The sequence below is a fragment of the Orbicella faveolata genome, unplaced genomic scaffold (genome assembly GCF_042242905.1).
Source record: "Orbicella faveolata isolate gen_17 unplaced genomic scaffold, um_ofav_v1 contig_36, whole genome shotgun sequence".
NCBI classification, from domain to species: domain Eukaryota; kingdom Metazoa; phylum Cnidaria; class Anthozoa; order Scleractinia; family Merulinidae; genus Orbicella; species Orbicella faveolata.
The window spans coordinates 17,777,046-17,803,933 of NW_028301565.1; the positions used below are offsets into that span (position 1 = coordinate 17,777,046).

A 26,888-nucleotide genomic window follows, 5' to 3' on the forward strand; every position below is an offset into this window, starting at 1 on the left:
GCCTTGATGAAATCCATCGACTTCTGATAACCATGTTTAAGATACAACTTTTTGCAATTCTGTAGGCAGGGTTCAGAGCCATTTCAAATTAACGAAAATTTAAGGGGATGATCTTGACATTTGTGACGGCGTAAATAACAAGCGGAGTTTCAGTTAAGTTAACTTGCACTGCAAGGCAAGGAAAGAGTTCTATGAACTTGCCTTTAAGCTAAAAGAATTACAAATAACTCATTCAGTGTTGAAAAGTTTCATTGAAGAAACCCAACTGTTTGGTCTGCACACTTTCCATCAATGGGTCAACGGAGACGCGGGTCTCTCTTGGACAGGGTTCGTTCTCATTTTTAGACGACAAATTCAAGGACTTTTCAAGACCTTTCTGGGAAACAATTCGGATTTTTCCGAGGACTCCACTCACTGAAAAAATACCATTAGAATGTGACACTACATGCTCAGGTTAAGGGATACCCGTCAGATTTGTTCAAGAATAACAGGTCTTTTTTAATTCTTCCACTAAGTGAAAACAATCAAACAATCCAAGCACTTCAACGACGTTCAAGATGCCTGCGAACCCTGCTAAGAGCAGTTAGTCCGAGGCAACACCACGTAACCCGAGCGGTACAGTTGCAGAATTTCGTCGAGCCGACTACACTACTCGGTTACTTCGTGTCGTCCCGACTGTCACTAGGCCTCCGAGGATGCACCACCATTTCTTTACTGATTAACTTTCACATTTATCCCTTGAGCTAATCGAGTTAATAACATTTTCAACAGATTTGGCAGGTATTTAGCGCGTTTACCCACAACGGCAATTTTGCTCGATCATAGAGCTAACGTATTACGGCTGGTGTAATTTTGTGGATTCCGGGTTACCACCGAGGCCTGGGGCCCCCTACAAAGACATTGTGAGGAAATGGCGAGTTAAATAATTATGCTTTAATTTTTCTGTATTAATTTCATGTACAATTTGTCATAATCTGGTTTCAATTAAAGATTAATCTAAACTCATCATAACAATTGATGACAGCCATAAAGCGCATACAACGGAAAAAAACGTCTAAAAAATTCAATGTACAACTCATTTGACAACCTGAATGCAACATAGGATGTCACAAAAGTGTTAGAAGATGAATTTTTGTTCTCGAAATTGTATGAAGAAAAAAGCACTGAGTTAAGTGGACCTCAAACAAACAAACCCTAGCAGAACGAAGATGGCACTATAGAAGAAATTGTATAACAGAAATAAAATACCAGTGTTCTCCTGAGTTATAGCATGTCTGAAGCAATTACTTTCTTCAAGATACTAAAAATTACCTTCAATACTGTTGGAGAAAATTCAGTAGTACCAACATATAATAAACCAAATTACTTGAGCGTTTACTAGTAGGATAGCAGAAACGAAATTACAAGTGTCGGAATATAACTCCAAACCAGCTGGAAGACTTAAATTAAAGAGGTTAGCTACTCAAGATGGCGGCAGATTTCCTTGGTAAACTCTGAGCATGTACTTTGGCCACCCAAATCCCCTGTCAACACCTGTTAAGATACCAAATGTAATTTCGCTGAGTCCCAAGACCAGAAGTTTTGTAACAGAGCACAACAACTAGTGAACTCTCTCCAGTCTTTTTTAGTGCACCTGACACATTTAGTTTATATAAAATACGGACGATCGAGTCTAATTTTTTTCTATCCCTATCGCCACTATAGATCAAGATTTCGGACTTTACGTTTAAGTTTTGTTACAAAGTACAACAAATTCGTGCTGTTTATCTTTAAGCAAAAGTTGGTCGACAGTTTTAAAAATCACGTTAGAACGTACTACTAGTAATTACGCACTAGCCCGTCGGGATAGTTAACTGGGTAGCCTATGTGGCCGCCATGCAAAGGGGGGGGGGGGGGGGGGGGAACTAGAAGCGCGAAGCACGATCTGGAAGAGGAAGGAGGGAAGGGACGTGAACGCCAGCAAGCCTCTTCCCTCCTTCCTCCTCCTCCCCCCCAGTCGCGCTTGGAACTTCTAGTTTCCCCCTCTCCCTCCCCTGTGAACGCTGGCCATGCAGGCTATTAAGTGGGTGGCCAAATTCGCTATTTTCTAAGCCCTGTATTGTACCGAGAAATCCCTTACTGATCGTTTTTAGGCATTAAGGGTTAAAGGAAGCTTACCTTTCCTTCTTCGATGGTTTCAAGCACTGCCGTCTCTACATCCTTTGCATGTGAATGTAGCTCCATATGCCGCAGCATCATTACAGCACTTAGCAGGAGTGCTGTGGGGTTAGCTTTGTCCTGACCTGCGATATCAGGAGCTGTGCCGTGTACCTGCAGGAAGCAACAACATAACTTACATCCACATCTGACATGCTTTTAATCACTTGAACCAACTATTCACTGTAAGAGAATCAATTACCAACGTAGCGACCCTATGTTAAATAGTCCTAGACTGACAACCCACCTTAATGATTAGCCTTTCTGATTAGTGTAAAAATGGGTATGGGCAAATTCTTAGGGCAACCATATAAAATACTACTGGGGTAACCTGACTGGTGCTATTCATGGGAGTTCCCTTATGCTAGGAAACGTGAATACTTTGAACACTTTCCGTACGTGTGGTGTCGTACCCATAAAAGGTTCGTACCCAGAGGATTGGAACCCAACTTGGACGATTTACAGCCGGTCAATTCAGACGTTTCGTACTCATATTACCAAGTCCAAGTTTTGTACCACGTCGGTTTGTTTCACCAGTACAGTGTCATGTTAAGTATGGTAGTTCAGGAGTTGAAAAACGTGCCATCCAGTCGTCTGGAACAAGCAGATTTCCCTGTCAGACAAATAACTGTTCATTCTCACTTGGCCGAGGCAGGGGATTCAGAGGATTCCCTAGCCCGGAATATGGATTATGGATTAAAAATTTCCCTACAATGCAGCCCAACTACACCCCACTACAGGTCCTATCTAGCGAACTGCACTTACTGATTCAAATATGGCAACTCCATCAGCTCCGATGTTTCCACTCGGTGTGACACCCAATCCACCGATCAATCCAGCACACAAATCACTGCAAAATGAGAAAAACATCACCTTTAATTAGTTAACCACAGACTATGATGGCATAAGAGGTGCAGAACTTGAGTGTGATGACTTCTGTGGTTGTTTTAACGTCACTGACTAGCAACAGTCCTTTCCAGGGGTATCATCAGCTAAACAATCCCACTATTTTACAACAATAATCATTGCAGAAACTCTTGTGCACTCATTGGCTAAATTTCATTGTCAATAAGAGGACAGACACATAAATCTATAATTTATGCGATGTTCACACAACGAGCAAGAGCGGTCAATTTGACAATTTGATATAACTGTAAAAAAAAAAATTGTCATCAGTTTTTCATGCGTATGTCCTGTTACTGACTGAATTTCGTCATAGCAATGCCAAAGTAGTCTGCGGATCCATTCATCTATTGCCTTGTGGATCCACAGTTACTTTGACAATGTTATGATGAAATTTATGGTCACTATCAGGACAGACGCATGAAAAACTGATGTCAATTTGTTAAATCACTGACACTCCTGGATTCATTCACTTCCTAAACAACGACCAGTCTGATCTTAAATATGATGACATTTACAAGAAAGTAAAACTATCTGAACCAAACTGTTTTTTCACTAATGACAAATAAAAATTGATGTAGACCTATTATTAGATGGCATAATTTAAAACATAGGTAATTAAAGTCCAATGTCCCACCTCAAAATATCTCCATATAAGTTTGGCATCACCATGACATCAAAACTGGAAGGATCTTTGACAATCTGAAATTGCAGAGACAAGAAGACATTGACCAATCACAGTGCCTAGAGCATCTAAATATACAAGTGAGAAACAAAAAAATAAAAGATTGACATTCCTTGGAATTTTTACATGTGCCCTTCCATTTTCCATAAATTCCAGACATATAGTTCCATGGCAACTGACTGAAATACTTGCAAAGGTCAAATACGAGCATCTCAATGCTGGGCATCCAGATAGCAGCAATTACTGCATGTGTTAAAACTCACATTAAGACAAGTAGTATCCAGATACATCTCATTGTATCTGATATCTTTATTCTTCTCAGCAGCCTTTCGACAGCATTCCAGGAAAAGACCATCAGAACGTCGCCTGAAAATCGAGTGAAAGAAGTGAATCAACTTGAAGTTCTTAGATCATCATTGATAAAGTACAATGAATAGGACATTGAAATGAATGTGCTCTTTACCACATCTAAAACTTTTTATTATTTTTGCTGTGAAATTTCAACAATGTTAAATGATCCAGTCTTTGGAATACTGTCAAGCATTCTGTGTTAGCACCCAGATTCATTAATGAACACAAATGTTTCAGCAGTAGTGACATTAAAATGTCAGCATTTTTTGTCTGACAGTATAGTATTAGCAAATATTTTTCTAATATTCATCTTGTTCAATGCACTATGAAGTATATATTGTTAGCCCTTAATAAGTAGGATGCAAAAGGCCTACTGCATGTATCTGAATGAAAGGTAGGTTTACTTAATGTTATTTTATTATTCTGACGTAGAAAATGGATTTGTATCTTAACTCCAGCATCTTGTAAGGTGGTTTACTTCAGTCTTGCAGGAGTAAAAGAGCTCAACTTTGGTAAACAGTGCTAATAGTGGCACTAAATCTGCCTTCATGTTTGCATCAATTTCGTCGTTGTCTCCTACTTACATGATATTGGCTTTATGTACAGCAGTCACGGTGTGTCTGTTATTTGCCTTGGCATACTGGAATGCAAAGTCTGCAACTCTTTGAGAGGCTTCCCTTGTGATCAGCTTAATACTCTGTACCACACCATCAACAACCTGTGAAAACAAACAACTTGTAAAGGCCTGGAAATAATCAAGAAGTTCACATACAGACACCTTTGTTTCCTTCTCAGAGCGACATCAGATCTTCCAGCTCATTCATTTGATATGATGTAAAAGTTTATTTGGATCAACAGATGGACAAATGCAAATGTTAAGAAGTCAACTCATATTTGCATTGGGTTAACACACATACATGTCCCCTCTTTAATGAAAAAAATATATATATATAAAAAGGATTACAGAAAATTTTTCAAGTAACCTGAAGCCTTTATAATATGTTCAGTGAGCTTGCTGTGATCTCACAGTTGGACCCATCACAACTTACTGTTCATTGGTTGTAAAATACCATTTCTCCAAAATAATTTTATTGATGTTTACAGGGATGTAAAAATTCTAAGTAACCAATCTAACCAAATAATTTTCAACAAGTGTTTGGGATAATTTTTATAACTTTAAGAAAGCTTACAGCCTCAATTATCATGTACCAACTGAAGGTATTTCAAGACGGCCTCCCCAGGTGTTGTCTTTTGATCATTTTCAAATTTTGAGTTGCTATTCAATTTCAGTCTTGTAGCCAGGTATAAAAGGCAGTTGCTGGACAGGCACACCATATTTCTTTTCAATGTAGATAATTATAAGAGTCATAATATTTGTAAATAATGAACTTGTTCTTCAAGGATTCAGGCATCTGAGCCCTTACAATGTTGCCATTTGCTGGATCCAACTACTCACAGACTAATTAGTAAAAATTCATATAATTTGACTATTAGGTCTTGTATTTTGACTACCCTCTAAGTAAGTGAAAAAGAAAAGCTATTCTCATTGAGCTTGATGAAAATAAAACTCAGTATAGTTATTACTTGTGATTGAAAATGCCTTTAGCAGAGGTTTCAATAATTTGTGGCACAAGAGGATAGTTTAGAAAAACAGGCAGAGGAACTTCCCAACTAGGGGGGTCCGGGGGCATGTTCCCCTGGGAAATTTTGAAACTCTAGACTCTCGCAGATGCATTTTCCTGCATTTTGAGGCCTATTTTTATGTTGCTTTGTTGTTCCTAGAAGTCAATCAATTGGAAAGACAAGGTTGATAACATGTGGTATTTTAATTCTTTGTATTCAAATCAATTCATGAACAATAAATCACATTTCACCACAAAAAGAAGCATAATATTAAAGATTAAACACCAAAATGTGTCCCTTTCAATATACTGAACTAACCTTGCGAAGAATCATTCTTCTTTGACCTCTTTTGTTTTGACACTGGTGTGAAATATGCTAATAATGATTGCCTTTTGGCAGCCATTATTATTCATACTTAGTCCCAGTTTCCTCTAGATTTCAGCTGAATGCCTGGCACAGTTTTTTCACTTCGTATTGAAGCAATTGTTCTCATACGTAAGGTTACACTTTCCTTCATCTTTCGTGGTCCAAAAGGCTGGGTTAACACTAGAAAGTTTTTTCTTGTACCTTTCTTTTTCTTTACCTATTATCATAAGACTTATTTTACCAAATTTCTTGAAGAGAATCCTTAGCTGCGAGGAAGTTATCTGGTCTTAGTTATTTGTGTACGGCCACCTGGGACAGCTACAAGTGGGTAGTCCACTCATTGCAAGCGGGTAGATCTACCCACTACCCGGCTATTATTGAAACCCCTGCTTTAGAGAGCTGATGACAAGTACTGTTACAACATTTAGGTACATTTAGTACTGTCAACTTACTACGTGCTCTATGCCACTGTATTCTCCCTCTGTGTTTTCTCTGATAGTCACTAGATTAACATCATTATACACCGTAGGATAGCCCTCTATGGATCGACAAGGTCGCACATTGGCATACAAGCTGAAAACCCTGTGGGTAAATCAACTGATTAACTATCTATCAATATAACCAATCAAGCCTATTAATCAGTTCATTCATTACAGAGCTGCTTAAGACACAAATTCAGGACGTAATTGATAAAATGGTTACAAAGTCCTACTTTATAACAGAAGATGTAAGGCAGCTGACATAGATAATAAATATGTTTCGAAAATCCAAACTATTATGATCTGGAAAGCTAGTGAGGAAAATTCCATACTTTTTCCAGATTTCCAGAATAAACAAATTCATTACCCAGGTGAGATTCCTTTTAGGGCCTGAATGTTACTCTCAAATTGTGAACTCAGTAAATGAACCCTTAACTTGAAACCTTTAGCTCAATTACAATTTATTGGTTACAAACCTCCTCAGAGTCAGATTCATAGACACATGTCCTTTACCAATCTTTGTTTCCAGTGGCCCTGTAACAAATTCAAGCATGTTTCATTGTTAATCCCTATGGCAAAGTAATTTTTTAATCAAAAGTTACTCTGTTTTGCCTTAGAAAATACACCATCCCAGATCAAAGGAACATTGCATTTGCAGTGTGTACAATACCAATGATTATTTTGACAATCTGAATCAATATCAATAGTATTTTTACAGATGTGTAAAAAGACTTAGCAATATTGAAAGTTCATCATGAATACTATCAAATGGAGCTCCCCCCTTGCTACCCAAAAAATGATGCAAAATTAGGTGCACTAATGCAATGGAATGCATATGTTTTTCATGCCACACCTTGGTGATGGGATAGTCAGGATTACAATGTTTTCCTGCTTGACATGTGAAAAACAGGAAGTATCTCAAGACTGGGATATGCTACACAAGGCCTGGTAAGTGCTGATCACATACAATCTACCATATTTTGTCATAATATGTTATGCTGTTAACCAGTAAGATTAAGGTCAACTATTTATTCTTGCATTTTTACCATTTGAAAAAAAGTTTAACCTACCTTTGAGACCAGTCTTGTTCTTCATCATAGAGTTTTTTGCTGCTGCTGGGATTGTGGTCTTACCATCAGGGAGGACAATAGGTGTCACTGTAACCTCTTCCCATTCAATGGGAACCTGAAAGAAAATTAGACATCAACATTCCACTTTTGAAATATTCATGTCCTCCAGAAATTAATTGGAAATATTCAAATGGCTTCCAGAGGTCTTTGAATACTAGTAGTTAAGTTGCTACATTCATGCAGCAGAAATGTTTGTTTGTTTGTCTTTTCTTATCATTAGTAAAACTTGCTATTGGTTTGAAAGTAACCGCAGAAAAATTACCCTTTGAAATAAGGATCTTCCCTTCTTTGTATTCATTTAAGACTGCTTTATTCATTAATATTACTTTTATTCTTTAATTGATGTCCATTAAATATTAATTTTTATACTCTAGTAGAGATTTATTCTTTTTAATTTACTGCCACTGTTAGACATAGGCTGCAATCAGGGACAAAAGCATTGAAACACTTTTGCAAAAGGGATGTTTTCAGACAGAGAGATGTTCTTCCCCCAATAGAAAAAAATCCTTTTTTGGTCGATAACCACCATCCACCCACTGCCCAATCAATGCTGAAACAGGCTTGGTTAATGCTATTATGAGTTTACAGCATTGTTAAAGGGAGAGGGGGTGAGATATGTGGAGTGCAGACAAGTCAAACTACATTTAAAGGCACAACGTATGTTTTCAGGCAGTGAACAGCTACTTTTGTTCCTGATTGTAGCTTGAGCTTATGACTACTTCAAAAGCAGCCGTGAAAATTGTGTATTACCGTGGTTAAATATTCAAGACTCATGTACATGAACAGCAATAATACCTTTGCAGCAGCAAATACAGTTTTGACAGCATCTGAAATTTCTGGTCCTATTCCATCTCCAGGGATAAGTGTTACTTTCCTGGTCTAGTTTTAGTCGGAAATAATGTTAATAGTATACTAAAGTATAATGTAGCGAAAGAAAGTAAGGGGAATTAAAAAATAGAAGGATGAAAATCATAAATTACTAGTCTTGATAGAAGCATGTGAAAATTCGTATCTGTACAGAAATGACTTCAATAACTTAATACAGTACCAATAAAACAACTATTAATTTAGACCTTTTACATATTATTAATAATGCCTTCATTCTGGTTTCCATTAAAATGCAAGCATAAAGTGCAAGCATGAGAGTCCCTGTAAACATTGAAATAAAGCAAGACCAAACACATAGATTGCAAAATCTAAATAATCAATACATGTTCTTATACTGGCACCTCCAGAGAAAACCATGTTCAACATGAAGAGTTTTACATTATGTTTTCAATCACACTATCTAAAGTTCATGGTAAGAAGAGTCTTCTGTCAGGAAATGGATTTACAGTGAAAGGAGACTCATAATTACCCACTCAATGGTGCTTGAAATTTATAAGCACCCTTAAGCAAATTGTCAAATGCAATATGATGTCCTTTCAATTTGTCCAAGTAATATAACCGGCGTATATCAACTGATATAAGCTTACATGTTCTCTGTGAACATTGGATGGTGGTCAGAATCCCTAGCAAATATGGCTCTTATAGCGACACAAAATTGTGCAATGAAGCCAAAAATAGTATTACAATAAATGTACATCTACAGTGCAACAATTGAAAGCCATGATTCTCTGAGCCCTGTCATCATTAAGAGTCCATTAACAACTCCATTTATTGTTACATGCTGCAATATGCCTTTGACAAAATACTGTGCCTTAAGTTTGTAAGTTAACAATTGACGAAAGGATTGTTGATAAAGACTAAACCTAGTCACAAATGAATTATCAGATATCACAAAGGCTAAGGTAAAAATTCCAAACGGGCGTTACTTTTCCTTACGTGTAAGCCTACCTCTGTAGAGTATGAACGTCTAAATCTCAATTCACCTGCAACCTGCAAGAACAGTGAAATCATACTTTTTTATGTGGCTCTTTAAGTCTGTAACATAGACATCAAACAGTTCTTACGCAGGTTGGTCTCTGCGTGGAATAACTTCCTGCCTTTCTCAATCCCTTGGTAGTATTATTTATAACAGAGCTTGAGTTTCGATACCAAAGCCTGCACAATCTCGTGGACGCCATGTTTGTTTCTGAGTATTGCATGTAAAGTACTGGTACCGAGAATCCGACGAATTCCGAATGAGTGACGAAATATTACGAAAATGGGAATTGAGACTTTCGGGAACTTTCCGAAAGAGTTTTTTTCTCTACAACGCTGATCCAACTGGCTCGAAAAGCGGTTTCTGCTGCTTTATTTCACCTCTATAGCATAACTCTTCTTGCTTTGCTTTAATGAGGCCCAGAACTGTTCATTTCACAACACAGTTTATTTACAGAGGGAAAAATTCGCACCCAGGTTAGCGAGATGCCCAGGATTGTAGAAGCCGGGCGAAACAAACACGCAAACCAACGCTCGGACGTTTATTTCTCAAAGTACACTCTCTCGATAACTTTCAGTTTCAGATAACTTCGTTTGCATAAAATCAACACTTTACGCTCGTTTACACATGGTCATGGAAGTTTTACCACGCAAATTCTAAGTTCCTACGTGGTGAATCTCCCTCTGCATCCTAAACTTCACTGATACAAATGTAGAATGAACACAACCACAATTACGTACGAGAAAACAGCTTTATTGCCTCTTAAATACGGGTTAGGCTAAAAATGGATATCTTACAGACAGTACTTATACTACAGACTACGTCTTTTCCCTTGAGGAGTGTCTTCTGGTACAAAATTGCCAGAAGATTGACTAAGGACCTTTGAAGAAGTCAAATTACAACGCATTTACGGGCATTGACATTCGAATTCTCTACCCTCGGGAAACAAAAGACTTGTTGTTCTCGCTCGTCACAATTGCGCCAAAATATTAAGTACCGACAACATAAAACAACGTGTTGAAATAAAACTTAAAAGAGCCTAGATACAGTTGAAAATCGGAATACAGACTGTTAATAGTTACACAGAACTGCTAAAAAATGAACAAGATTTAGAGAAAAATTCAAACGAAAATAGTTCAGTTTTGAATGACATGAAATTGAATAGTAACGCCGTTACTGACGACTAGCGCATGTATCGCAGTAAAGTTCAGTTTCTTACTCGAGTGATAAGTTCCATAAAAGTTTTCATATATACAGGCGATGATACAAGTTATTTTTAAGCACGTTCTCCCCTGATACGGCGGGCGAGTTGGATATCTTTTGGCATGATGGTCACACGCTTCGCGTGGATAGCGCACAAGTTTGTGTCTTCGAATAAACCAACCAAGTAAGCTTCTGCGGCTTCTTGTAGGGCGCCAATAGCAGCACTTTGGAATCGAAGATCAGTTTTGAAGTCCTGGGCAATTTCTCTTACAAGACGCTGAAATGGAAGCTTTCTGATCAACAATTCAGTCGACTTCTGGTAACGACGAATCTCACGAAGAGCGACAGTTCCCGGCCTATAACGATGAGGCTTTTTGACGCCACCGGTTGATGGAGCGCTCTTACGGGCGGCTTTGGTCGCTAGCTGTTTCCTTGGAGCCTTTCCTCCGGTTGATTTACGGGCAGTTTGTTTCGTACGAGCCATTTTCTGTTGCCACAATCCTCAACTTTTCTCCTCTTTACCGCGGTTCAAACCTATTAATGGCGTCAATCATATGTGATTGAACGATATATATGCAGATTGCGCACGTTTCATTGGTCAATTGTTATGGTCACTGATTGGTTTAACGTTCACACTACTGGTCTCTGATTGGTTCCCTTCGATCCGAGCGAAAGTCAAGCTCGCTTGTCTGGTTGCAACATTTCTAGAAACGAGTTGTGTGGCAATGTTTTGTGAAAATGGCTGGTGTTTGTCCTTTCTGCAACGCTCGGTGAGGAACAATTATATCTGTCTCTTTAACTTGACATAAACATGGTCGATGAACAACTGTTGAGAGGTTAAATAACGTAACAAGGGCTTCACGAGGTACAAAATTGAGTCCTTTGTGTTTGGTGCAAAATTCGTCTTATTCGCGCGATTCATGGTTTAGACTGTGCTTATTAAAAACTGACTCAAGACGTTTAAACAATTCTTTCTTCCTCTTTTAACACTTAGGTATTTTAGTATTATAATACTTTTAGAATGGATATAACGTACATGTTTGCCATATTTTCAACTTAATTCTTAGAGCGTTCTTGGTCCTACAAAGAATACGCCAGTAACATATATTCCCACGTCCAGAATTTCCACATGGTTGTGATTTTCGGCTAAACTCCAGAATACCCGGCCACTTATTAGCATCTCATTGAATAAGAATAGCAACTATTGTTATATACCTCGTTCTTCAAAGCCCACCGACACATGTAAGTAAAGTGGCCGGGTATTCTGAAGTTGCTCCTGATTTTCAGCTGTCACCCTTATAACCTTAGCTTAAACGTAATACTATGTAGTTAGCTATACCAAAATTTTATTTTTTAAATTGCTTTTATTTTGGTGTCCTTAGTGGGAAACTGCTACCGTATTTTAATCTGACACTTCATTAGTATAAAGGTAATATTACGACGACGATGATGATGATGATGATTTATTTTTACGTCAATGGTAGTTTTAATAATTATTATTATTATTACCATATTTATTATTGTTTGCTTTGTACGTTGGTAAAAATGGCCTATTTTTTGTTGCTAAGGTGCATTTTTTAAAGCTTGATTATTTGATAGATTCTAACCATTATGCATCCCTGGGGTCTTCTAGGATCAACCACAAGAATGTGGGGATGTTGGGAATATAGGGTACAGTTTTCTGAAGGCTAACTGATTCTAAGCTAGGATTTAAAGTTAATCAAGGTATTCACAATGCCCATATAAAAATGTTTTCACTGCTCTGTTTTTTTGCAGTTTGAGATTAATAAAAGTTGAAAGTGAAGGACAAATAAAATATATACAAGAAATCCTTACTTAAATCAAAGTTTGTACTAATTCTGGATTAGCTAGTTGTATTTTGAACAATGCAAATTAGAAGGATTGCATAGAACTGTATAACAGTGAACACAAAAGTGCAGTAGGTAGTGTCGCCAAATTTCCCTGCATTACCATCTCCCATAACCAACCTTTGCCTTAAAATAGCAAACATATCCCAGTCAAATCATTATAAGGTGAGAGCCTCCTGTAAACTGTATGACCTCTTATGAGCAACCACAGCCACTTCTAAGATTTATGGTTTTAGTTTTTCTATTGTTATTGGCCTCGTCTCAGCCTCTTTAGTCAAACATTAATTAATGGTTTTGTCTAATTTAGTTTTAGTGTACAGTGGAACCCCGTTAATATGACCACCTTTAGGCCATAAAAAATTGGTCGCATTAACGGGGTGGTCGTATTAAAGGGGTTCTTTAAATAAGAAAATGACTGACTGTGCTTTTTTTTTGGGCCAGAATAAAGTGGCTGTAATAACAAGGTGGTCGTATTAACAGGGTGATCGTAAGGCGGGGTTCCACTGTACTAACCATTTATGCTCAAGTTTAAAACCTTGCCAAGTGGCTTGACTTATTTCTTTTCTTTTTGAAACCATGAAAAACATGGCCACAGAGGCACCACAGAATGGCAATAAATTTAGAGCTACTGTACTCTTTATTTGAGTCATAGTTAACACACTATTGTAGCCTGAAAACAGCAGATAACATTTCCTCAAACAAGCTATGAGTAATTCCAAAAGATACACTTAACTTGGAACCAAGAAAAGGGAGAAGTGAGGTCTCCCAAAATATAAAAAGCTACTAACAACATAGGTACAGTATCACTCCACCTTTAAGCACACATTTGTGTGATCCTGTAAGTGATGTATCTTTCTTCTAGCATATAGTTGATACTAATATAGACAAATCTTCTGTACATGCAAATTGCTTTGTTCTAGAAACAATACAACCACAAGAATAGAGGTACAGGGTTTTCTGAAACAAGTATCTACCTTTGCAATGTTAACAAAGAAGTAACATAGGACGGTACAACATGATGTGCTAGCCTAAAAGTCATTCTTAACAGCTTCCCAAAAATTCATACTAGCATGATTAATATTAATTCAATATATAAATGTTTTAATTGCTTACAGTACTTCTGTAATTAACCTTCACTTACCCATCAGGCAAGCAAAGGATAGAATCCACAAGTCTGACTTCAAGATCCACTTGCCTTTGATTATTTAACATGACATTCTTTGTGCTCTGTAAAGTTTTCAAATTAAAGTAAATGTGTTTCAAGACTTTAGTCTGTGTTATTATGTCCTTTGTTCCAGTCATGACTCTTCTCTAACAGTTTTTTACTAAAATCGCCAAAAGTGAAGGGCAACTCCTGTCCCTTTACAACTTTGGTGAAACTCAGATTTCTTGTGACATTAGTCTCAACAGGCTCAATAATGCATCCTCGGTTTGGGTTAAAGAAAAATGGCACTGAATATCGATCTGCCTTGATTGAACGTCTTACACGATGTCTTGTGGCTCGATAGAGACCTTTGGTCCAGGCCTGAAGACAGTCTCCCAGGTTAACAACTAATGTGCCTGTTAGTAAGAAAGGCATAGTTAATGTCTGGTTGCCAGGGAAAGGGAAAGGCTTATTAGTCTCATGGGATGCGTCATTGGCTCACTTGCATTGTATAACATGTACTTTTCCTACTAGATTCTTAGATATTCATTTTGTTTTTGGTTGTTTTGGTAATCTTTGTGTCTTCCAGAATGCAGTAGAGGTTTTTAATTTTTACAATTTTGTTCTTACTGAAGGCCCTTTGGTTATATGTTACATTGCATGTTGATGTTCAAGTACTGTTTTCTTAGAGATGTTATTCTACTCCAGTAGGGAGTTTGTTTTTCTTTTTTTTCCAGATAATCTCTTATCTGGAAATTGTACAAAAGGAAATCTTATCTTGGATTCTTTGAAAGAAATGAGTTGACAGGAGCAACTGACACAATTAATGTAAGTAATACCTGGTATTGGTTTCACTTCAACCCATTGTCCCTCTGTCATTTCCACTTCCAAACCACCAATATCATCTTGCAGTAATAAGGTCCACATACCATAATCTGTATGAGGTCCCACCCCCCAAGAGTCAATGTCAGCTGGGTAGGGGGGATAGTGCCAGAAGGCAAGAATAGTCATAGGTGGGGAACACCTGTCAGCAAAATAGCTCTCTGGGAGCCCTAATCCAACAGCCAAAGCTTTTGTCATTGCAAATCTGTTGATAAACAAAAAGAAACCATGCATTTTGTCATGAAACAGATGGCGAGTACAAAGAAAATCATAACTGGGCATTACAAATTGCACTCACTTAATGCGAAATTGATTTTATTCCTATTTTTTTAAAAAGCACTGGCTCTCTGTTTAGTTTTTATGAAAAATAACAATTGGTGCTTGTCGGGATAAAAGCCCTGCATCATATTATTATATTCATCATGCCACATCTACCTAATAAATTTTATTATGATAACCTATCTACATTTTGATTTTTTAGTTTTATTTAGTTCTTACCCTAAATTTGTTAGATGAGCTTTATAGGTTTCTACAGTTTTGGCAAAACCTGGTAACTCATTTTCTTGTGGAAAATTATCGCATGTGACCATGGCATCTTCCTCGTGTAAATGCTTCACATTTGCGCCCAAATAAACACCTTCTCTGATGTCTACAACATTTTGGGTCTTCTCAGAACCTTTAACAAAAGAAGTATTGATCAGTTTTATCGGACTCAGCCCTACATGCTCTTACTGATACAATAACTCGGGTCATAGTATCTGACTTTAGAAGTTGTTCACTGAACAGGAATCTTACCAGCCTGAGTTACGTGTAAAATTAATAGAAACCAGCTGCATTTTGTTTCCTGTATTAGTTTGACAACAATCGTAATTTTTTATAGCAAAGCTCCAGCAGCCCAAAGGGCTGCTAAGTGGAGTCCCACACTCATAGAAACCTGTGAATCACTTTTCTCATGGTAAAAATGGCTCCGCTTTAAGACTTGGCTAAATATTGTCACTGTTATTCATATTTATGTTGCACCCCCACAAGTGCAATAGTTTTGAAATCAGAGGGCCCAGCTTTTCTCCTTTGGTTGCAATCTCAGGCAAGACACTTTATAAAAGACTTCCATTGCCTGTGCCATGATCTGCTTTGGCCCAAGTGTATACTGGCTCCTAAATATTAGGGGGTTGGGGTCACTGCTAATTCTTTTCCATGTTACTTGATCACCATATCATGGATTCAAAGCTTAGCAGGAGAGAAACACTGTGGTTGAATAGACTCCTTTACTGATTTTCACTAGTAGTATGAAAGCAGCGTTTTATTTAATAAAATCATTACTGCTGAATTATTTTCAGTAAAATGTTTAAAAATCCACACCATGTTGGTCCTTTATAGTTGGCATACACTTTTCCTAGGAATATTTAATTGTAGGTACCTGATTTAACATATCCATTGTAGGATGGGCATTTAACAATGCTGATAGCAGTTTTCTTTTCCACTGGAAGAGAAAAAAACTTCCGTGCATAACTGAAAAGCAAGTCCAGGGTCGATTGTTCCACTCCATGACCAGTTATATAGAAGAATCCAATGTCTTTGCAAGCTTGGTGAATCTGCTGATAGACCTGATCTATAGCTTGCTGGTCAGCCAAGCTGCCTCCTGTGAAAGAAAAGAAAGAGATTAGCAGAGACCAGGATAAAAGGACTTTGTCATGACAGCATTTTATCAAAAGAATTGATATTTCTAGGTTGTGATTAATTAGTATTTAATGCATAAACAACACTTACAAGTTTTTGGTAAGACTAACTGTCGCTTCCTTCTATCTAAGAAAAGCTGGAGACATCAGGATCAGTGATAACATTCTAAACACGAAAAACGTATATTCTGGATTTTATGACTGGAGAGAATTCAGTATCCCAAACAACGAGACTAGTCAGCAGTGTTTGCACGCAATAACACGACATAAGCTAACATTAACTCCGTTTTACTTTTTTCTGTACTTGATTACTATATCAATCTAAAAGGAAAACCTTATCCCCTCACTACATACCTTTCCTTCGCCTTGGTCCATTTACTTCAAAATGCTAACAAATGAGAACTTGACCAAAATTTCCTTCATACAAACCCTTTACCGCTTGTATATTAAGATGAGTTCAGGGATGTAACAGTGCTAATCACTTAACTTTATAAACTAAAACGAAAGCACCATTCTACAGGGGAAAAATGCCTATTACAGGTACAAAATTTATGCCGTGTGATCGGAGGTTGAAGCGAGAATGATGGTTGATGAATACTGCTTTGTCGGGGAATATTGAATTAAAGAAGGGAAAGTACCTTTGTGAAAGAAAGCGAAAACGCACATTTCAACTCTCTTTAATTCCACAATGTTTATACTCTCAAAGCCATAAGACTCTAATCCGCGTGACTTGATCATCACAAGATCCAGGTCATATCTCACATCGGCACGCGATCAAAGGACCAATGTAGAATCTTCGACAACGTGAACGAGCCAGCGTAAAACTTTTCTCTTTATACGATAACTCCTCGTGATTGCAGGTTGTCCTCTGGGTTCTCGTGCTCTTTGAAGAGCCTTCCCCAGTAGGTCCGTAATCAGGGGCGGGACTAGCAACAGCAGTCGCAATTTCTATTCTTTCTTTCTTCAAGGGCAGCAATTTCTTGAGGTTGCCTCCTCGTCTTGCCATCTCGTCCCTTCATCAGCACGGTCTAACTTCCCAGTACTTCTGGGTGAATTTTCCTCCACAACGACCATATCTCCATCAGATTTGAAATTGACGAAAATTAGTGTGGTAGTCTATTTGCCATTTATTCCATGAGAAGTGGGACAAGAGTAACTTGAGCTTATGATATCCCCTTCCGTCGACGTCACTCGCAGTAACTGTTTGTCAATGAGCTTCAGGTTGTGGTCGCTGGACAACAACCTTTTCTTCCGATCATCAAATTGTATTTCGTCACCGTAAACGTAAGTGAGCGGTCGAGTGTTACAACACTTCCAACTTGAGTGAAGACTTACTAGTCCTTCATGAGTCAGTTTTGGCCACACCAGGGATTTTCTTCAAGCTGCCCTTGGTGCAACGAACCACCCTATTCAAAAAATCTTCTCCTCCTTGGTATTGTGGCAGCTTGACCTTCCAGGCATCGCCCACGTTCAGAGCAAACTGTTTAACATCTTGGCTTTTGAACGGCTTCTCTCTGTCCGAGACAAACAGCTGATTTACTACTCCTCTGGTAAAAAAAACTCTGCGGTAGACGTCTAATAAAGGACTGCATCTAGTGCAGGAACTAAATCCAGGCGAACAGCTCTCGTGTTTGCACATGTAAACAACGCTAATCCTATTTATACCTTGTGCACTGATCTTTTATTCTCCACCCAACACACTTAGCTTCAACCCCTGTCCAGTAAAATTCGAAGCCCCTCCTTCACCACTTGTAAACGAGAGCCGAGTAAGCGAGTTCTATCAATGTGTCCTTGACACCACGATGCTTCACTTTAATATTTTCATTCATGTTTATGCCGCGAAGTTCTTGATTGCGTAGGTTACATAACTATTATTTAATTCTAATTATTCATTGAAAGAAGGAATTGTCACCTGCAATGTCTTCTTATTTAATCTATCCTCTTGCCCTGATTGCATTCTATACTGAAAATGTCTGATCGAATTTTCGACCCTCCCACCTCCCCTCGGTGACGCGACACAGCTTTTGTGCTTTCGCTCCCAGTGGCTCAATGCCTTGGCCACAGTCTTTTCCCATAGCTTACTACGTGAATATGTTAGTTAATATACTATGGCAGTGTGGTACAAACAGGGATGCCAGGAGCTTTATTGTGGTAGCAATACTGGATATTGCATGAGAAAAGAGGATTACTCTGAAGGTATTCCAGTTTTTCCGAATACTTTCCGGTGGAAAGACCAGCTTCATTTGGTTTCTCACCGGAAGTGCTAGTTTTTTCATTCATCTCTGCCAGCGATTTCGTTTCCAGATCTTTCGGCGCGGGCAGTTGTGAAGAACGGAAGTGAGGTCGAACATAAATAACCGGAAGTTAAGGGACGAGTTTCAGGGAAAACTTATTACAGCTTCCAGGAAAAGCCTTTTCGGGCTTCATGCTGGGACAGAGACAATAAATTACAAACATTTTTCAAGTTATTTCCGAGGAAAGGAACTTGGCCTTTTAATAGTATGATAGTAGCAAAATAGTTGAGTACTTTTTTTGTTTTTAAATTCGTGTTAAGTATTGAGACATTCTCCGATGTATAATGCCTTCTAAAGAGCATTTTAATATCAATAGTTTGAGATACAACACTGAAATGATTAACTATTTTAATTGTCGGAAATAATTGGGGGATTTCAATACTGGGAAGGGTGGGAAAACGAAGAAATAACTATTTATTTCTCCTCTAACAGATCCATTACCAGGAGCGTTACTATCCATTGACTCTTTTCAGGCTTTTACTTCTAAATGCCTGAAGACCAATGCGACAACTTAAATCTTGAAGGAAGCCATATGTGCCCAGACAAATCTATAACATCGCGAGAGTCTCCTAAATGCTGCGCTCAGCACATTGAAACTTTCGTTTTCTGTGTTGCATTTGGAAGACACGAAATGCTTGGACTTGAAGTTCGTAAGCGTGTCTAACTGCTAGAATGAAAAGTTGAAAAGTTGAAAAGTTGTAAACAACGAAAATCTTATCCCTTCCTAAAATTAATTCATCTTCGACTTGGTTCATAAACGTTTTAAGACAATTTCGGAAGTACTCGACCAAAATGTTATAGGTACAGACCCATTATACTAAAAGAGAAACGCCGAGAATCTACGGGCTTTCCATTACTTAATTAAATCAAAGAAACATGAAATCAACTTACTTTTGCACAGAGGCGAAATATCGATTAGTGGAACAGAATTCATGATCAGGATTGAAGCGGAGTGATGAAGTGTTGGCACTCGATGTAAAGCTCTGTCTTCTCAAGGAATATATTATTGCCTGGCTTTCAACATAGTACGTCAGGGGAATGTCCCGGAATATAAACATTCCACATTCTCGTACCCAGAGCCCATATTGTAACTCGGGAGAGTCTTAAAAAGACTGACCCCCACTCCGGGGACTACCCTTCAGACTGCCCCACGGACCACCCTAAATAATCAACCAAAGTTACTTTTATGGGGCAAAGAGATACAAGAAGCCTACCATTCTCGTCCCCAGAGGCCGCGCTCCTTTTTGGTCAGCACGAAAAATCGCGACCTCTGGCCGGTTCCAACACCGGAAGTTCGTGATCCACGGACTTCCTGTCTCTCTGCGCATGCTCAAAGTCAAATCTGACAAATCTGATTGGTTCTGGTCTCATTCTATTGTGTTTGCAAAGCCAATCAGAACCGGAATCTCACTGGACCTGTGCTGAGGTCGTGATTCTTGGGGCTGACCAAAAGGAGCGCGGCCTCTGGGGACGAGAATCGAAGCCTACCTGCTCCATCTACACGATCATAACTGTATGAAAAACAGCCGCCATTTTCTTTTTCACATTTTCATTTTCTCCCCATTCTTCATCGGCAACCTACCAAACCCCGTTTTTAGAATGGACGATCGGTAAGTGCTGTTTAATATTAACCTTTTTGATTTGCCTTAAGTATTTGCCATCAACATTAACATTTGCTGAAAAAGCAGCCCTTTTGAACCCTTCCTTACATCTAGAGAAATCGAGATCATCGAAATTGACGCCCCGAAAGAAACTACAAACAGGTGAACTAAATTAATTTTATGATATTTTTGGCTATGTATTACAAATGAACGCAAAATTTCCCTCTCTCAGTTTAAAATGTCTGTTAAACATTTGGGAATTTATCCGAATAATTACTCCAAACACAATAACCCGAGGGGTAGACTACGAAAGAATGAGGCGAAAATGAAAAAACGACTGGGTCGAGGAAGTCGGTGAAAAGAAAATGGCAACTGTCCACTGACTGTTTTTTTTATCATACAGTTATGATCGTGTAGGTGGAGCAGGTAGGCTTCTTGTGGCTCTTTTCCCTGTAAAAGTAAATTTGATTGATTATTTAGGGTAGTCCGCGGAGTAGTCCCTAGGGTAGTCAGTGAAGCGGGAATCGGTCTTTTTAACTCTCCCATGTAACTCAGCCGGAACGCCTAACCGCTGGTATTGTTGGTATCTAAGGCTGGAATTAGAGGTGGAATTGTAAAGAATTGTAATTATGTTGAGGTCCTTAGGTGCTCTAATTCAACGGTTTCATGCAGCTAGAGATCAACCAAAAACGGAAAGTCTTTAAAGCCAACTTTTCCTAGTGCCGAGGCTGAAATGAGCGTCTCTTGGAATGAGAACGTTGAATGTTCATTTTGTTACCGGGCGCCACGCTCACACGAGCTGACAGAATTCCTCCTAACATAGGGCGCTACTCACTAGCATCACTTGTCTCGCATCAAGAGAATAAGACGTATAGATGACGTCACTAACATTTTTCTTATTTCTTTATCGTATAAAACAGATAGATTCCTTGTTGCCGTGCGTCGTCCAGTAATAGATCACAGAAGACGTCAAACTGTTGTAAAAACATCAGTGACACTCGGCTATCGCCTCTTGAGCCAGTTTTTTTGTTCTTCCCACGTTTTGACGTCATCTGTGATCTATTACTAAACAGACGCACGGCAACATGGAATCTATTTGTTAATTTGTGACATTTAAATACAAAAATGTTAAAACGGGATCGCACTTGCTTGTAATTTAAATGTGAATACAGTTGGGGTTCACCTGAAAATTTTGAAACAAGGCAACTTGATGAGAAGTCTTTTGCCGAAAAACAACGGCGCAGAAGGTAGTATTTCGGTGTTTATTTTATTTAGAGTTAGCTGAAGCAGAAAGCTTGCCTTTCCCGACTGTCCTTCTCTGAACATGGATTTGCCCGGCAAAACTTCTTATCATGCAATACCGACAAAATGTATGAATCTGTCCTTGGTTAAATGAAATAATCAATCCAGTAGCCTGATGGAAAAATGAACTAACCCTGAGCAAGACTTTTTTGCACACCGTTAGTAAGAGTTAGAGGTGTCAAAAATAAAGTATATGCAGTCAAACTTCAATTTATGTTATTCTGTCCTCTGCTCCAGCCGTGGCTTTTCTCTAAAAGTGTTCGAGCGAAATCACCATAGCGAAAGGGCATCTCAAGGCCTTTTACAATCTTGGTGAAGGTCAGATTTCTTGTGATGTCAGTCTCAATAGGCTCAATAATACATCCTCGATTTGGGTTAAAGAAAAATGGCACTGAGTATCGATCTGTCTTGATTGAACGTCTTACACGATGTCTTGTGGCTCGGTATAAACCCTTGGTCCAGGCCTGAAGGCAGTCTCCCAGGTTAACCACGAATGTGCCTGTTAATAAGCAAGAAATAGTTAATATCTGGTTGCCACAAAGAATGGAAAAGTTCATTACCCAGTGTCAGGTGGGAGACGCTTTATAAAGGGTTGCTGTGCTACTGCAATATGGCCAGTGTCTCGAGAACCTATACCATCAGAGCGTAGATGCCTTCCATCAAACGATAGTAAAGTAGCTAGTAGATTGGAGATGTTTTCAAAAATCAGGAGCCAAACATAAAGAGCGTTGCACACTACCTGGTATTGGTTTCACTTCAACCCATTGTCCCTCTGTTATTTCCACTTCCAATCCACCAATATCATCTTGCAGTAAAAAGGTCCACATGCCAGAATCGGTGTGCGGTCCTACCCCCCAAGAGTCAGTGTCACCTGGGTAGGGTAGGTAGTGCCAGAAAGCTAGAATACTCATAGGTGGGGAACACTTGTCAACAAAGTAGTCTTCTGGGAGTCCTAATCCAACAGCCAAGGCTTTTATCATTGCAAATCTGTTGCAGAAAAGTAACCGTGCACTTTGTCAAAAAACAGCAGATGAGAAAATCACTAACTAAGAATAATGAACTGCACCACTGAACTGCACCACCAATGTGAAATTGAATTTTAATGGTTTTATTTATTGTTGCCAAAAAGCGCGCTGTCTCCTCCTAGTTGTAATGCGAAAGGCTGTCAAGTACCAAGAGTTTCTTTCGAGACAAAAACTGCAATTTTCATTGCTATTTGAACTCAATGGCACGAGGTGAGGAAAATGATAGTGACTGATAATCAAAATGAATTTCTTTACAGTGGAACCCAAACCCCGCGGTTAATACGGCCACCCTCATTAATACGGCAAACGGCCACATTCTGAAATCTCAACCTGTTCAATCTATAATTTTACCCCGTTTATACGACAACTCAAACAAGTTATGTTCATCTTCCCATTGTTAATATTGTATGTACTGATTAAAGTTTCAATTTTGTAAAAATTATATCTGCTTTACGGATGCTTATATCTGTTTGGACGTCTCAGCTTAGACCAGTCATGAAATTTGACCCCACCCCGTTATTACGGCCACCCTGTTAGGACGGCCAAGTTTTCATGGCCCGTTGGTGACCGTATTAACGCGGTTCCACTGTATTAGAATGACTTATCCACATGTACTGCCTCTTCATCTTACCCTAATTTTGTGAGCTGAGCTTTGTAGCCTTTTACACTTTCTGCAAATCCTGGTAAATCAGTCTCCTCTGGAAAATTGTCGCTCATCACCATTGCATCTCCATCATGCGACTGTAGCAACTGCCGACCACAATAAATCCCTTCTCTGATATCTGCAACATTTTGAGTCCTTTCACAACCTAGACACATTTTAAAAGTCTTTTAATCAACCGATAAGCAGAACTTACTAACTTATCTTATTCTCCATCTTATTCAATGAATTCCTTTACCGGTTGTTGCAGTACCCGATAGTATCATCGTCTTCCCGTGGTTTCATAATTCCTCATACAAGTTTTAAGAAACATTTTTACAATCATTAATTCCTAGAACTTCTTCGTTACATGCTCTTATTGTCATTTATGTTCATCATCATCATCATCATCATCATCATCCTAGGCTCTCTCTCCTTTGCCTCCCTCGTCGACAAGGCAGGCAAAGGACAGAGAGCCTGAACGATAATCTTTATTCGATCAAGATAAAATTGTCCCCGAAACTAAAAAGGCCCAGCTAGTGTCCTTCAATTGTGGTTTTTGCTAAGACAATTATTCCTCCAGTCGCTTTGCCTTTTCTGGGGTGATCATGAAGAAGCGGCTTCTGATGAACTAGTTTCCAGTTGCGGAATCGAAAATAACGATGAAATGATTCCCGACAAAGTTTTTACCTGTGATGAACTTCTAGTTCATGGCAAACTGAGTATATTACCTTGAAATTAAGTTAACGTACATGATTCCAAGGAATATTTGGTACCTGGCTCAATGTATCCATTGTAGGATGGGCTCTTATGAATGCTGAGAGCAGTTTTCTTTTCCATTGGAAGAGCAAAAAACTTCTGTGTATATCTTAAAAGTAAGTCCATGGTCGATTGCTCCACTCCATGACCAGTTATATAGAAGAATCCAATATCTTTACAAGTTTGGTGAATCTGCTTATAGACCTGATCTATAGCTTGCTGGTCCACTACGTTGTCATCTGTGCTTGAACAAAAACAAATGAGACGTTCTATTAAACAAAAAAAAAAAAAGGCAGTAGAATAGAAAGGCAACATAGCCTGCTGGCTAACTGTGCATGTTCTGGTACATTGGGTCCACATTGTGCACGATGAGCAAGTTTTGGGAGAACTCGATAAAGCAGTAGAAACACTCACTTGGAGCTCGTGTATTCCAAACTTCAACTCGGTTTTTTAACAATTAGATCATGAGCTCTAGATTTCTAAGCGGTGATAATTGATGAGGCCAAAGGCCAAATGTATTATCTCCTCATAAAAGTCGAGGGCGAATGCGCATGACTTAGTCTTTTTTCGTTGTAGTTTTGCAAAGTATGGCAAGGTTTTGTCCAGACGAATATTTGTACGTTTACGTCTGTAGTGCAATTTGTCATTCAGACGAGTCGGACGATTGCTTACGTATAATCCACGGATGCCCACACGAGAATGATAACAGGGATCGTAAGCATCTAGACGAGGCGGCACTTGCATTGAGCATGCGTTGTCACGTCTGTGCATAAAAGCCCTAACCGCCAGTTGTGCAAAAAAAAATGTGTTAAAAGACGTCAACATCTGCGTGTGAGATAGCCTAGACTGGAATAAGTCAGGATTTATAACTCATTTACATTGAGCCACGTAAAGGTAAAGTCTGCATACGAGCCAACTGGCCCATCAGGTCGGCGCTTATCTCGGTTTCTGTGATATGAAGAGACCAGGAGAATTTCAACTTCATCCCTCGATGGGATGATCGAGTCCATCGCAGGGTTATCCCCAGCATTAAATTTATACATCTGGGTGGGAGAGGCCCTGCGAGAATTAAGTGTATTGCCCTAGAACACAACACGAGGCCGAACCCGAGCTGCTCCATCTGGAGGCGACCGTACAAACTATGCATCAAGCCACCGCGCTTCCACACCGTTCAACCACGTGCTCCATAATTTTGCGGGAAGCTGGGGCGCTAAAATCACACCTTACCAGATTACCTCTTATAAAGTACCATAAGGACTACTTTTGCACACGGATAAAATGTGTATCACTAGTGGAGAACTCAAGCATGTGCGGAATAGAAGTGGTATGATAATATTGTGACGGAAAATCGTGACGGGATAATGAGCCCATTGGTTATCGTGCAAACTGCTTTATGAATATTTAAGTTCTATAATATAAAAGGTCGCTAATGGCACTGTTACGCAAATTATAACAAAGTAGATCGAAGTATATTAACGCGACATGAGACAAAGCTTGCAGTTTATGTAACACTTCGATTTTAAGGGAAATGGAGTATGAAAATGTCCATTTTGGTGCACAGACTGCCAGGATTCTGCTCTCAGTCAATGTTCCACTGTCAATGTTCAACTGATTTTTTATAGCAATATTGTATGATAAACTTAAAGCTTCCAGCCATGAATAAGGCTCTAAAGGTAAAACCCTTTCTAAGAAACGTTTACTTATTGGGATTATATATTTCAACATGCTGAAAAGATTCTAGACGTGGAAGATAATATTTAGCCGGCGTTCGTATGTTATCACTCCTCACGCAAGGAACATCCGAGAACATTAGACTCGCGTCAAAAGCGTTGCCATTTACTTTTGAGTTTGTAAATACATGGCGGATAAATAAAGGGAAACTTCTATTTTGGGGGGAAGAATATTTGTTGTTCAAGTTTCTAGCTGGGTCTAGGTCACTGTAGTCAGAAATGCTCAATGAAACGCTCTGTGCGCATATTACCACATTCAATTTGCATATTTGATTGTGCCTACGGTCAATGAGTTTTTCGCTTTGAACTTCACATGCTTGTCAAAGTTTCATAATAATCAGTTGCAAAAAGAGACATCATTATCCTTTCGCAAGTTCATAAGACCTTTATGCATTTGGACCAAGCTGAAGGCGAAGTCCGTACAAAAGAAACTCTACCCGTCCTCCGTGGACCTATGAACTCAAACAGTATATGCATATGTCATATAGGGATTCCGTTTGATCACTTATAAAGTAACATGGAAACCACTTACTTTTGGATAGAGGCGAAATATCTATTACTGGTACAGAGCTCATTGTTGGGAAGTTGAAGCACGATATGTATACTGGCTTGTCAGCTGACGGGTAAGGTTAATTGGCAAATCCTGTGACGGCCAAGAACGACTGTCACGAATATTTGACCGTCACGGGCCAACTGAGGAATATTGAATTAACTTCGTTCCAGATCTCTTCTTAGCTTTGCTTTTTAACACTAAGGAGCTAGTTATTCATTAACTATCGTGGCACGTGAGCTGGAAAAGCTCATTTTTGAAGTCAGAGTGCAAAGTCCTTTAACGTGATACCAAAACTGTTCCACAGAGTTGTTTTGCAAAAAAAAAAAATTTTAGGTATAAGACCACCTTAAAAGAGCCCGTTTACACATAATAGGCAAACATTTCAAACTTCTAATGATAGATTTGTTCATTTTTTCGCAAAACGCAGAAATGCGGTAGAGGTGATCTATCAAAACTTGCGAAAAATGGGGTCACCAAAAGTGCAAAATCGTTAAATCCACGCAAAGTTCTAGCACTATTATATTTGATTACTGGCCCACGTAATTAAAGTGTAAATGACGCAGGCGTGCAATTACAATAAGCTGTAATTGGATATCATACCAGTAATTGGACAC

At 38.8% G+C, this 26,888-nt stretch overlaps 4 protein-coding genes across 7 annotated transcripts; all 4 read right to left on the bottom strand.

Annotated features, from left to right (window-relative positions):
• Nucleotides 1-911: 911 nt before the first annotated feature.
• LOC110066016 (isocitrate dehydrogenase [NAD] subunit alpha, mitochondrial-like) lies at nucleotides 912-9,835 on the bottom strand. The gene is made up of 12 exons (XM_020773212.2): nucleotides 9,686-9,835; nucleotides 9,570-9,611; nucleotides 8,529-8,612; nucleotides 7,674-7,788; nucleotides 7,080-7,137; nucleotides 6,577-6,706; nucleotides 4,720-4,853; nucleotides 4,048-4,150; nucleotides 3,737-3,801; nucleotides 2,962-3,046; nucleotides 2,158-2,310; nucleotides 912-1,533 (listed from the first exon to the last, which is right to left on the bottom strand). Exons 1-12 carry the CDS (start codon nucleotides 9,818-9,820, stop codon nucleotides 1,459-1,461), a joined length of 1,179 nt encoding a protein of 392 aa, XP_020628871.1. The 5' UTR covers nucleotides 9,821-9,835; the 3' UTR covers nucleotides 912-1,458.
• Nucleotides 9,836-10,334: 499 nt separating this feature from the next.
• LOC110066018 (histone H3.3) lies at nucleotides 10,335-11,284 on the bottom strand. Its single transcript, XM_020773216.2, has one exon. The coding sequence runs from the start codon at nucleotides 11,282-11,284 to the stop codon at nucleotides 10,874-10,876; it is 411 nt and encodes a 136-aa protein (XP_020628875.1). The 3' UTR covers nucleotides 10,335-10,873.
• On the bottom strand, nucleotides 11,266-19,902 carry LOC110066017 (putative iron/ascorbate oxidoreductase DDB_G0283291). 2 transcript variants are annotated; one of them, XM_020773214.2, is made up of 5 exons: nucleotides 19,556-19,902; nucleotides 16,112-16,333; nucleotides 15,193-15,370; nucleotides 14,652-14,899; nucleotides 11,266-14,228 (listed from the first exon to the last, which is right to left on the bottom strand). In XM_020773214.2, exons 1-5 carry the CDS (start codon nucleotides 19,596-19,598, stop codon nucleotides 13,936-13,938), a joined length of 984 nt encoding a protein of 327 aa, XP_020628873.2. In that variant the 5' UTR covers nucleotides 19,599-19,902; the 3' UTR covers nucleotides 11,266-13,935. The 2 variants fall into 2 exon arrangements, with proteins under 2 accessions (XP_020628873.2, XP_020628872.2); XM_020773213.2 differs by lacking the exon at nucleotides 19,556-19,902 and adding an exon at nucleotides 17,009-19,353.
• A 1,611-nt stretch (nucleotides 19,903-21,513) lies between these two features.
• On the bottom strand, nucleotides 21,514-26,619 carry LOC110065993 (putative iron/ascorbate oxidoreductase DDB_G0283291). Of its 3 annotated transcripts, none has more exons than XM_020773177.2 (5): nucleotides 26,254-26,619; nucleotides 24,009-24,230; nucleotides 23,224-23,401; nucleotides 22,307-22,554; nucleotides 21,514-22,066 (listed from the first exon to the last, which is right to left on the bottom strand). In XM_020773177.2, exons 1-5 carry the CDS (start codon nucleotides 26,294-26,296, stop codon nucleotides 21,774-21,776), a joined length of 984 nt encoding a protein of 327 aa, XP_020628836.1. In that variant the 5' UTR covers nucleotides 26,297-26,619; the 3' UTR covers nucleotides 21,514-21,773. The 3 variants fall into 3 exon arrangements, with proteins under 3 accessions (XP_020628836.1, XP_020628837.1, XP_089131426.1); XM_020773178.2 differs by having other exon boundaries at nucleotides 24,009-24,235; XM_089275300.1 differs by lacking the exon at nucleotides 26,254-26,619 and having other exon boundaries at nucleotides 24,009-26,239.
• Nucleotides 26,620-26,888: the final 269 nt, after the last annotated feature.